The sequence below is a fragment of the Lampetra planeri genome, chromosome 25 (assembly GCF_965212315.1).
Source record: "Lampetra planeri chromosome 25, kcLamPlan1.2.h2, whole genome shotgun sequence".
In the NCBI taxonomy this organism is placed as follows: Eukaryota; Metazoa; Chordata; class Hyperoartia; order Petromyzontiformes; family Petromyzontidae; genus Lampetra; species Lampetra planeri.
Genome location: NC_136131.1, coordinates 4,843,685 through 4,856,494, shown reverse-complemented (window position 1 = coordinate 4,856,494; position 12,810 = coordinate 4,843,685). Strand labels below are relative to the sequence as shown.

The 12,810-nt window shown below is 48.1% G+C and overlaps 1 protein-coding gene across 1 annotated transcript; it reads left to right on the top strand.

Annotated features, from left to right (window-relative positions):
* The first annotated feature begins 260 nt into the window (after window positions 1–260).
* LOC144727532 (pineal opsin) lies at window positions 261–12,578 on the top strand. The gene is made up of 5 exons (XM_078606399.1): window positions 261–651; window positions 5,092–5,302; window positions 7,917–8,034; window positions 9,091–9,330; window positions 12,231–12,578. The coding sequence occupies exons 1-5, from the start codon at window positions 261–263 to the stop codon at window positions 12,576–12,578; spliced, it is 1,308 nt and encodes a 435-aa protein (XP_078462525.1).
* The last annotated feature ends 232 nt before the right edge of the window (window positions 12,579–12,810 follow it).

Below are 12,810 nucleotides of genomic sequence, written 5' to 3'. Positions count from 1 at the left end.
AATGCACGATGCATTATTTTTTATTTTATACTTAAAAAAAAGATTACCGTACACGTGTAATCTTTTAACGATACAAACACATGTTTAGTTGTCGTGGTGGTGACAGTGATGGCCGTCATTGAGTCCTTGGCCGATTTGGCGTTGGTGGGGGGGAGTTGGAGACGTCTCCCTTGCAACACACACCATCTCTCCCTACGCAGGCCCAGCGTGGGTGTCGATTGGGAGGAGGAGGGTGGAGTGGTCGTGGTGGTGAATCCGGCATGGACGCCCTGCAGGATAGTCCACCGTCCCACCACAGCCTCCCGTCGGCGCTCCCTTCGGCTACCGGCGGCGATGGCACCATCGCCACGACGCACAACCCCTTCGAGAGGCCCCTAGAGAGCATCGCGCCGTGGAACTTCACCATGCTGGCGGCGCTCATGGGCACCATCACGGCGCTCTCGCTCGGCGAGAATTTTGCCGTCATCGTGGTGACCGCTCGCTTTCGACAGCTGCGGCAGCCGCTCAACTACGTGCTCGTCAACCTGGCGGCCGCTGACCTCCTGGTGTCGGCCATCGGCGGCAGCGTCAGCTTCTTCACCAACATCAAGGGATACTTCTTCCTCGGCGTCCACGCCTGTGTGCTCGAGGGTTTCGCGGTCACCTACTTCGGTAGGTGAAGTCGAGCGTGACGCGCCGGTTGGCCGACCGGCGTAAGGCAGAGGTCACAACCGGGTATCCGTTACCCGTACCCTACCCGATACCCGGCTACCCGTACCCGGCCGGGTACGGGTAGCCGTTTGCGACCCTGGTGCGGCCGGGTACGGGTACGGGTAGGCCGTGAGTCACTGGTGAGTAGCCGTTTGTCACTCATTTCGGGTAGGGTACGGGTAGGGAACGGGTACCCTACCCGGCCGGGTACGGGTAAGGAATCAAAACCCGTTTGCGACCTCTGGCGTAAGGGCCCGGAGGTTCAAACAGTTCTGTCTCTCTGTGTGTCACGTGTGTGCATGTGTCACGTGTGTGCATGTGTCACGTGTGTGCATGTGTCACGTGTGTGCATGTGTCACGTGTGTGCATGTGTCACGTGTGGGGAGCGGCGGTGTAGCGGTTAGCGCGCTAACCCGGCGACCCGGGTTCGATTCCCGCTCACGGCCAACACCGGTGGCGATTATCTGAACCGGTCCTGGGCCTCCCCTTGGTCGACTCAGCCTCAATTTAGTAGCTGGTGCGGTGTGTAAACATCGTCACTGGGGAGACAAAGGCGGTCAGACGTGGTACTGGCCACCCAGCCCTCCGTGTGCCATGCCGGCCTTCAATGGTGCTCGCTAACAGCACTTGCCCCTACAGCCTGTTAAGGCTATATGGGGTATCTTTGTCTTTGTGTCACGTCTTTTTTTAAGACACCTCGGTAATCGTGGCCTCTCCAAAATTCTCCATAATTTTCACTTCCTACTGACGCCTGCTATGGAAGATTGCAGTGTAATATATTACATTATGTGGAGCATTCTTACTTGGAAGAAAAATAAAATCTTATTATGAATAGCAGACGCATTGAATTTACCTTTTTGTGTTTGTACATCGCTGCCATGATTATACACTGTGTAACAAATTGTGTTTTTTGTTCCTGGGTAAGTGTTATCTCCTCATTGCCTATGCCTGAAAAATACAGAAAATAGCTATTATTCCCCACAAATTTAGCTTTTGTGACCAGGACAGTGATATTTTGAAATTTACCTATTTTCCAGAACATTACAGATAGATTCTGTGCTGAGTAAACTGTAGGGAATAATATCCATTTTCTATATTTTTAGGCATAATCAATTACGAAATAACACTTATTACCCAGGAACAAAAATCGTGTTACATCGTGTTATCTCTCTCTTTCCCTTTCTGCGAGCCGTGTCCTATCTCAACGACGACATGGCCTTCCTTCCATTTAGCTCTGTCCATGATATTTACAGGGAGCATCAAATGCTCCCTGTTGCGTCCAATTGTTCACACTGCTGACTTAATTTGCCGTGATCCCTGGCTTCGTGTTGTGCCTACAATATTCCCAATCAAAGTGTAGCGAGTTCAACTGAGTCGCAGACGTATACTTGGAGGCAACACATTTATTTAACTCCAACACACGGGGTAACTTTCCCCTTCACATAATAACAACCTGTGGTGGTGACCACCAGGCTAACTACACCAGTTACCACGTGACTCGCTACTACGGAGCAAGACCACAGCTCGGGTCCAGGTCCACGTGTTGGAGACTCGGTGAGACGTAGAACGTAGACGAAGGTTTCTTCAGGATGAACAACAACGCCGGTCCCTCTGGGGACCCGGCTTATATTCTCTGCGGCGTGGCCGGCTCCGCCCTTGGCCACGCCCACCTTCCAGAATCCTCGGGAAGGATCTGGATGCTAAACCACGTGACCACCCCTAGCCCCCACTTAGGCCCCTTTGTAGACTTAACCGGTCACGTGTCCTCTCGGGTTAACCAGAGTGCCATGGCTTTTAGTAACCTCATTCCTACGGCCGGCACTCCCACACCCTGTCCTGTAGGGTTGGCACTGCACTCCAAGCGTGGTGCCATCGAGCGCGATAAAATCAGCGCTCACCGGGCCCCTCTAGGGCCGGTACTACAGCCGCACCCTCGTGGTGTCCGCGATGACGTCACACCACGCGCTGTGCCTCTAGGGCCGGCACTGCGCAGTGACATCCCGTGATGTCACGACAACATTAATTATATTCAGTTTCTTGTTTAATAATTACATTTCCAAGAAATCTAAATTGCCTTCCTCTAATCGCCATAAATGTATTGCTGTACTTATCTCGTCTGACCAGATTTCTGTTGCTTCTAGTTTGCTCTGTCGGGTCTTGGCAATTGTCCTGCTTTCACACCCAGCAACAATTTAACAGTACTCTGAAATTCGTAAGAGAGGAGAGTTTATGCGTAGGTTATCATGAGTATACTCTAGAGCTCTCCAATGTGTTGTCCCTGACAAAGCTCCCAGGGCATGGAGCGAAACGTCGGACATCGTGCCGAACGACACGCGGTACAACCCCGAAAACACACACACGAGGGGGTGGGTGGCCAGGACCACACCCGGCCTCCTTTGTCTCCTCAGTGGCAATGTTTTACACATCACACCAGGTACTCAAATGAGGCTGAGTCGACCTAGGGGGAGGCCCAGGACGGGTTCAGATAATTGTCACTGGTGTTGGCCGTGAGCGGGGTTCGAACTCGGGACGCCGGGTTCGTAGTGCAGCACGCTAACTGCTCCGCCACCGCTCCCCACTCAACCAGACAACAACAACCATCCACACACAACCACCTTTTACATTTCACTCGGTTTGTGAGCCGTGACGAGTCAAGGAGAATTTCCCCTTTTTCAACTGGGTTTTTCAGATGGACACCATCCCCGGATGTGGAGTGAAACCTCGAAGCCAGAATAACTTGGGGGAAGAAAGAGCCTTTCTGGCCATGCGAAATATTCAAGCACATTGAAATAATTAATGCATTCATTGTTATCAAGCTTTTATTAGATTCACACTTAATATTAAGTACCTACATTTTTACATATATTGTTTTATATTGATTGACAGGGTGTTGCAGTGGTAACACTTGTAACTCACACCGAGAAAGGCCTGGGTTCGATTCCTGACCTGGGCACCTTTGTGCAAGAAGTTTGTATGCTCTGATCTCCCTGTTCTGCATGGGGTTTCCTCCAGGTCCTCCGGTGTGCCTCGCATAGCTAAAAAAAATCCTAAATGTATCTGGCATTGGCCAAACATCCAAATGCCGAAAAATGTATCTGCAAATTACTCGATTGGGATTACACACGGCAGCATCATCGGCCCCCTTTCCAGCGAGCGAACAAAAAAAAAACCTGGCAGGACCCTCTTGAAAAGAGTCTTGAGACTCGGTGAGAGTTTGCTGGGTAAACAAGCAGCATCACAATAAGATACATGAAACGCATCATTTCGTGAAACTGCATTTCACAGCGGTGTCCAAGCACAAATAACGAAGGAAAAAAAACTCAACACATTTGTCAATAACACTGCCTCAAATGTCTCAAATTTGTATCACTCTGGCCTCTATTTGCTACGAAGAAGAACAATTGCCAGAAACGTCGCTTTTATATGGTATCTTTTCGACTGTTAAGATCGAATGTAGTGACAAAAGCGCAGCAATAATAATAACACTTTAAACATCGCGACGTGTGCCTTCCACTTTTAAAACACTGAGCATGAACCAGATGGGTCATGGGCCGCGCTTAACATATGAGACATTCTGAAGGGTTTAGGCAATTAATTTTGTTTCTTTGTAAAACTAAGCGCCCTCGACAATAGAGCTCAACCATGAACACCTACGCGGTAACCTTTAATCAGTGGCTCGTGCAGAGATATATATTGAACTTCTTTTGCACCGTACATAGCCAACCGTGCTAATTGGAGGTGTGGGGGAAGGACAAAACAGCACCTCCTATCACTGTACGTGACTCTCGCCGCGGTGGCGAGAAGCTAAGCACCTGGTATGCAGGAGGTTGTGGGTTCGATCCGGACCCTGACGCCTGCATATTTGGAGTTTGCGTGTTCTCCCCGTGGTCGCGTGAATTTTTCTCCGCGTCCTCCGATTTTTCCCTCCACGTTTAGAATCAACATCACGCGTTTAGAGTATTTGTCTGCTATAAATGTCCACACGATAAGCCACGTTTTTGAGCTATCATTTGTGGCCAGGTCGCTTCTGAAATAATAAAATAAATATTTTAGATTTAGTTTAGGGGGAGAGAGCGAGTGATTGTGGTAGTGGTGTGGAGTTTAATCTTAATTTTGGAGTTTTCGTGACTGCAGGAATTATTCTTTGGTTATTTCGGTAAAGTCACGCATAAAGATAAAATAATAAATTAAATAATAGCATACTACGACGTTTCGATTGCAACACAAGCAATCATCATCAGGTATAAAAGAAATAGCAACAAAAATCTAACCAGAAAACTATAGACAGACATATAAGCAGACAGATATCACAAAGATACACAGAAAGAGAAACACGTATGTGGAATTGGTTCTCTTTGTCTCTACGCGCGTGGTGGTGGGGCACCCCCCACACACCCCCAGGCGTGGTCGCCCTGTGGTCGCTCGCCCTGCTCGCCTTCGAGCGCTACTTCGTCATCTGCCGTCCGCTGGGGAACTTCCGTCTGCAGTCGAAGCACGCGGTGCTGGGTCTGGCCGTGGTGTGGGTCTTCTCGCTGGCGTGCACCATCCCGCCCGTGCTGGGCTGGAGCAGCTATCGCCCGAGCATGATCGGCACCACCTGTGAGCCCAATTGGTAAGTGTGCGATGCTGATGACGGCGATTACACTGGTCAACAAAAATTTTTTTTCTGGCCTGGACTTTTGCAGCTGTTTTAGACTAATTTCAGGGTGCTGATTCCAAATCTGATCTCAGATTTGCTCTATCACATCTCATTTTATGCTATCGGCATACCCCATTTTCGTTGATTTTAAATTAACTCTGTCACTTATGATTGCAAGTTGTTGCGAGTCAGTGACTGCTTTAGTGTTAAAATATGGTGCTGTATTTTTAAGATGGTGTGTTTATAATATCATTTTATGTAGATATCCACATTTATTTAATATTTTTCTTCCGCAGTTTTTATTGAAAATGCAATATTTGATATCTCAAAAACCTGATGTGATAGACAAAAACTGATGCCAGATTTGGAATCAGCACCCCAAAATCACCTTAATACCGTTGGAATACCTTATGCCAGAAAAAGTGTGTTGACCAGTGTAATAATACAAATAATAACGATCGTCGTGGATGGCAATTGCTTGAGATGTCTGAGATCCACCGATCGCGCTCCAGGTTTCGAACCGGGGGTGACCACCACGGGGGTTTTGTCCGCACGGCGTCCAGGCTCTGGGAATTCATCGCCACTTGGAGGTCAGGAGCTCGCAGTCGTTGGAGACTTTTAAGTCCCGACTGAAGACCCCCACCACCACATCTGTTTAACATGGCCTATTCCCATCCCTCTATGTGCCCAGTTCTCCATTTTGTCTCATAAAGTCTGTCTATAACCAGTTACTTCACCCTTATGTTCTTCCTTTACACATATAGCGCTTTTAGATCCATTGCTTTTGGGTGCTTCAGAAAAATCTATTCATATTAACCAGCAAAGAATATCTGAGCGTGAAGAATTGTTTTATCGGAAGAGTCCTGTATTTGGTAGAGGGCAGCTGCCGTGGTGGTGGTGGTGGTGGTTTTGCACGTTGGTCCAGCATTCCAAACGCTGCAATCCAAGGGGCGCAACTGTGGTTAGATGTTAATTACCTCGCCTGGCACACAGGGGGTCGTGGGCTCGATCCTTGCCGCTTGAATATTTGGAGTTTGCATGTTCCCCCCGTGGTTTACGTGGGGGTTTTCCTTCAGGTTCTCCGGTTTTTTCTTCCACATTTAGAATCAACATGCATTTGGAGTATTTGGGTGTTATACATTTCCACATGACGATCCACTTCGATGAGCTATCATTTGTGGCCAGGTCGTGTTTGACAAAGAGCTACATAGCTCAGTGGGCCTTACCTGGTAAAACATTTTTAAAATTAAAATAATGTTTTTTTGTTGGCAGTTTAATTCAATTTCCCGGCACAGCAGTTTACAATTAAGATGAAAAATAAATTAGTTATATCCACCTCATGTGAGGGACAAAGCGAACCTCTGCCCCCCCCCCCCCCCCTATGGTTCAAACCATCGTACAGGTTTCTTAAACTCTGTTCACTCAGCAGTGTAATAGGTTAACACGAGGGCTGGACGATTTGGGGAAAATATCTAATTGCGATTTTTCTGACAGATATTGCGATTGTGATTTGATTTGCGATAACAAAAATTTGTAAGTCAAGTTTCAGTTCAATATTCACTGTGTAATAGATTATAAACATGTGATGGAGCATTACCACATGATATCATGAAAATGTGAACTGATCTATATATTCTAATGCAAGGATGAAAACTTAAATAATATTAATTGCTTCCGATATGTATTTATAAATATGTGTTTATTGAAATAAAACAATCAAACATAGAACAATTGTTAAGTTAAATAAAAAAAAGTTATAATAATAAAAAATAAAACTATTCCAATAAGAAAGTAAGAGGACTTTTCAAATCGCAAAAAAATCGCAGCCTTTGCGATTTACTAATCGCATTGTTTCAAATTGAGATTTCCATTTGAAATCGATTAATCGTTCAGCCCTAGTTGATACCGCCACGGTTGGTCGATCGGCAGGTCGCCAGCGTGGTACAGTGAAGTGTGCGTACTCTTTCCTCTTCTAAGAAATATCCTCTGGAGGAGGCTCTCTGGAGCTCCACGAGTGGAGACCCTTCCACCAGCAGTGACTTCAGCAAGCAATTGCAGGGCTTGTAATGTGGAAATCTCTACCACTGGCGAAGGTCCTCTAACAGGAATCAGCAACTGTGCCCCCAGTGATCAGTGAGGCAGGGAGACACTTTGAATTGTGACTTCGACTAAAGAATACAGTGTTAATAAGTATAACCCGTAAAAACAAAGTTTTTCACTATAAATCCTTTATATGCGTGGCGGCTAGAGTCCTCTCGTCCTCTGGCTTGAGATGGCTGCCACCTATGGGTCAGATGATTGCATTGCACCATTAAGCAATTGGTAATTAAATATAATATTTTTGTCCTAAAAAGTGTAAAATTTTGGAAAACATTTTTCACGAACATTAATTGTCACGCACAACGAGTCTGTGTGGAAAATGTCAGCTCGGTTGGATCACGGGAAGTGGGTTAAAAAACGACCGAATGATTTGCACGCTCCTAAGCAAGCAAGCGAACTTAATATAAAGGATTTAAAAATGGAATGTCTGATGATGAATTGTATTGCCTATGCTGATAAAGTTTCGCCTTATTTGTTATCTTTGCAGGTATTCTGGCGAGCTGCATGATCACACATTCATCATGATGTTCTTTACCACCTGCTTTATATTCCCGTTGGCTGTGATATTCTTCTCGTACGGAAAGCTGATTCAGAAGCTCAAAAAGGTATGTTCAGTGATCGCACCGACCCTTTAGACGGAGCACAGCTTTAATTTTATGCCTGATTAACCCACACGTCCGATTAGCACGGTTGGCTACGCACGGTGTGAAATAAGTTCAACATACGTCCGTGCAAACAGATATGCGGTCATTTTATTTCAATTAAATAACAGAATTCTATGTTTCGTGTTAAAATCGGACATCGCCTATAATTGATTATTTGTGGTTTGGAGAGTTTGATAAAAAAAAAACTAAATCAGAAGATTGTGAGTTTTAATTGTATCCGGAGTCACCTTTGCAGCTGATAAAAATTTGCACCACTTGAAATAGAAAATCAACAGTTGTGAACCTTCACGTTTCCTCCCAACATGTGGAAATCCATCACTTGCCCAGTGGCCAACCCAATGGAAAGTTTTTGTTTTAATTCAGTGTCGCTTCACGTCGCGCACCAAAGGCATTCAATGTTGGTCATAATTGAATGGCCTTGATGACTTTAATTGTGTTTATCAAGACACAAATAGCTGAACGGGTGCAATGCGTTTGGAATACTGATTGCCATGAATAATATGATAGAATTCCCAAAATGGCCAAACAATGCAATGCAGTAATTGACTTGTAAACGAAAAAGAATACAGTCACATCAACATTAAGAAGACAACAGCTGCTCACATAAAAAGTACAATTTTCAGGATTCAACCTTGGCACGTGATATGCACGAGGGGGCAGGGGGGGGGGCGTGGGGGGCAGGGGGGGGCCCTGGGGGGCAGGTGGGGGCAGGGGGGGGCCCTGGGGGGCAGGTGGGGGCGTGGGGGGCAGGCCTACCTGAGTCGTGGGCAGAGTGGACAGAGACAGTAGGCAGGGCCAGCATCAGAGGGAACGAGTGGCCGATTGTGTGTGTGTTGGGGGCGGGGCAAGCGATCGGGGACTAGTGAGTGAGTGGGCGTATCTAAGTAAAAATAGGCGGAGCTGAGGGAGTGAGACTGGTCCGCTTGCCACGTGTCCCGGTTGAGCCTCCCGGAATGTTGAGGGCGCTATCCCCCCCGGTTACCCTCGGCGGGCCAGGCGTCGGAGACACAGCGGGGGCTGGAGTCAACGCGGCGTGCGGAGCAGCAGGTGACACGCATGGTGGTGGTGATGATCCTGGCGTTCCTCCTGTGCTGGATGCCCTACGCCACCTTCTCCATCGTGGTCACCGCGTGCCCCACCATCCACCTGGACCCGCTCCTGGCGGCCGTGCCGGCCTTCTTCTCCAAGACGGCCACCGTCTACAATCCCGTCATCTACATCTTCATGAACAAGCAGGTGGAGCGCTCGGCGTACGTGCTGCAATGGGCAAAGATCCCCCCCCCCCCGGTGTGGCCTTTAGGGGCCGTCCATAAGTGACGTCACGCACCTTGGGGGGGGGGGGAGGGGGTCAGACATTTGTGACGATGTGTGACAAGGGAGGGGGGGGTTTGAGAAATGTGACGTCACATCAAAATGCACAACTTTAAATAAATATAGACAACACGTTCTACTTAAATTTCGATTTAAAGCTTTCGTGACTGCAGGGATTCATCTTCTTGGTTCTTTCGGTAAAGTCACGTAGTCTACGTGACTTTACCGAAAGAACCAAGAAGACGTTCTACTTAATTAAATAGACTTTTTAATACATGTTTTCTCCTACAGCATCAGTGCAGCGCCACATTAAATACGCACTACAATGACAATAGTTTAAAGCGATTTGAAGCATGTTTTTTTTTTGGGGAGGGGCAGAGCTTTGTGACGTCATATTTGAGGGGGGGGGGGGGTCTGACTTTTTGTGACGCCGCGTGACGAAGGGGGGGGGGGTCAAAAATCGTCCTAAATCGCGTGACGTCATTTGCGGACGGCCCCTTAACGGACCGCTTGGGCAAATTCCAAGCAGCTGTGGAGACCGGCACGGCACACGAAGGGGGGTAGATGACCAACATCACGCCCGACCGCCTTTGTCTCCCTCGTTGGCGATGTTTACACATAGCAACACGTGCTCGTTTAAGGCTGAGTCGACCTAGGGGAGGCCCACGACCGTATCAGATATTCGTCAAAGATGTTGGACGTGAACGGGAATCGAACTCGGGGCGCCGGGTTCGTAGCGCACTGCAGCACTAAGCACTGTTCCGCTGCTTCGCCAACACACAGGCACTTACAGGCAACAACAACAATGATGATGCCCCATGTGGCTTTAGCAGGGGCAAGGGCTGTTAGCGAGTAGCAGCACCTAGAAAGGAGCACGGCACACGAGCGGGTCAGTGGCCAGCGCCACACACGCATAGAGACATGCATCCGGCAGTAGAGCAGGTGGGTTTGTGAATGCGTCTTGTTTTAGCGGACTTTCATGAAGTGCTGTCACCCCTCGTATACACGGTGTGTGGCGCTGCAATTCGAATAAGGAACTTTATGATCCAAATTTACGATGATGATGATGATGTTAAGCTCAGGCTGCTGCTGCTGGTGGTGACGATGATTTGTGAACCAACATTCCAGCGAATTGAGATTATTTATGGGGATTTTTTGAAAAAATAAATCACTGTTGTTGAGTACAGGCACAAATACCCACAAATATCAAGCAGCCAGCAATGAACAGCACTCATGAAGTTGTAATATATACGAGTAGACAGTTTCTTAAAAAAAAGTTTGCCGGTATCAAAAATACATTTAAAAGTCCCATATATTTAACAGCTCAAGCCTAGCTATTAACGCGTCGATTTGGCATTGTCTTTGTGCTGTTCACCTTTGAGCAATATCTGGTCTCACGCTTGTGAGACCAGGCCACGAAGGAGTCTGTGTAGTGTTGGACATTGCGCTCCAAGGACAATGTGGCACATTTTCAAAGCGTGTTTGTTTGCATGTTTTACCACCAGCGTGTATGGTCAATGTCGACTTGATGCCTTGCAACATTTGGCTACTTGGTGTTTGAAAGTCTTAACACTGTATTATTGCCTTTTCTGTTTTCATCATTTTGATTCTGACAAAACATGGTCCCATAGATAGTACTACTCGGCATTTAATTAATGGTTCATGTCAATCTCTAACTGTTATACAATTATAATGATGTGTATATTATAATAAAGGGTGGTCCAAAAGTCAGGACACATAGGGCTATTTATTCAAACAATGCCATTAACAAATTTCAAGTTAACATCCCTGTGGGGGTCACCTCAAATCTGTCGTTTACAAAACTCGATCTAGACCCTTGAATGGATCGAGACTAAACACAATTGATGAATGTTCAAAGGTTACTCCTGTAACTATAACACATTCCTGCGGAGGGAGCTGGTAGGAACGTTGGGTTGCTCGGTCAATGGCCAGGGTCAACGGCGGCGTGGTGTATTCCGCAAATATGGCCGACTGTGAGGGTGGGCATAAGCCGGCGTGAGTAGGTTAAACGTTGAGTTTTATAAGGGCACCACGGGGTGACCAGCCCCTCTCCACCCAGCCCCAACCCTCACACCCTCTACCCAGCCCCACCCTCCCCACCCAGACCCTCCCCACCCCACCCTCCCCTCCCCACCCAGCCCCTCCCCACCCTCCCGTCTCCACCCAGCCCCACCCTTCCCATTTTTGTATGCACGACGGACGGACACAATAATCCCCTGTGGGCTGGTGTAACCAGGAGGTTCCTACTAGTAATATGTTTTTTTAAGTTCGAAATTAGCTCATGCATCATCCATTAATGTTTATGGAAGCCAGCTTTAACATTGTTAAAAAATATATAACTGAAATAACCCGATGTATTCAGACTTTTGAGCCACTCTATAACTCACGACAAATCGCGATGAAAGCAATTTGTGCTCCGTCCTCGCTGCTCCGTGACTGCTTCCTGCAGATACCTGAACATTTGTTCAAGCAAATCAAATAACCGATGTGAATGGATTAAATAAACTAAACTACATTTATTTGTTTTACCAGGTAAGGCCCACTGAACTATACAGAACGTTTATAACAGCCAAACACTCGAAACCCATGTTTCTAAATGTGGGGGGAAAAACCGGAGGACCCGGAGAAAAATCCACGTGACCACGGAGAGAACACGCAAACTCCAAATTTACAGCAGGCGTCAGCGTTGGGATCGAATCCACGACCTCCTGTATTCCAGGCGATGTAGTTAACATCTCGCCACCACAGCGCCAATGGAGCACGAGATGAGATAAAGGCACTGGTGCTTTGACCCCCCTCCCCAGTTCCGCGACTGCTTCATGCAGGTGTTGCCGTGCAAAGGTCTCAAGCAGGTTTCCGCGAACCAGACGGCCGGTCCGCAAAACACGGAGCACACGGTGTCCGTGAACACGCAGAGCGCCGGCAACCGGCACAACATCTCGCTGGCCGCGGGCGGACCCAGGTTCACCAGCGCCGTCGCTCCAAGCCCGGCCACTGGGGTCGTGGAGCCAACGATGGCTGCGGCCAGCTCCATGGGCGAGCCTCCGGACAAGTCGACAGCTCCTTGCCAGCAGCAAGGCAGCAGCAGCAGCAGCAGCAAGGGATGCCAATCACTCACGTTCAGCCGCTGCTCACCCATTCGGAGTCCGTGAGCAAAATCTGCCCGGTGTAGCGGCGTCGTGCGGTGGGGCAACGCACCAGCGGGACTGGGCGGGGGGCAGCCTCGAAAGGAAAACGATTTGGGTGCACTGCTCCACTGGGCACTCGAGTTGCGTCAGATGCCGGTTGACCGGAGGCTGCATCGTTGGGGAGGGGGGTGGGGGGGGGGGTTCCTTAAGGACGACGGTGCGATGGTTGGTGCAATCGGCAGCCTGACGAGCGGAG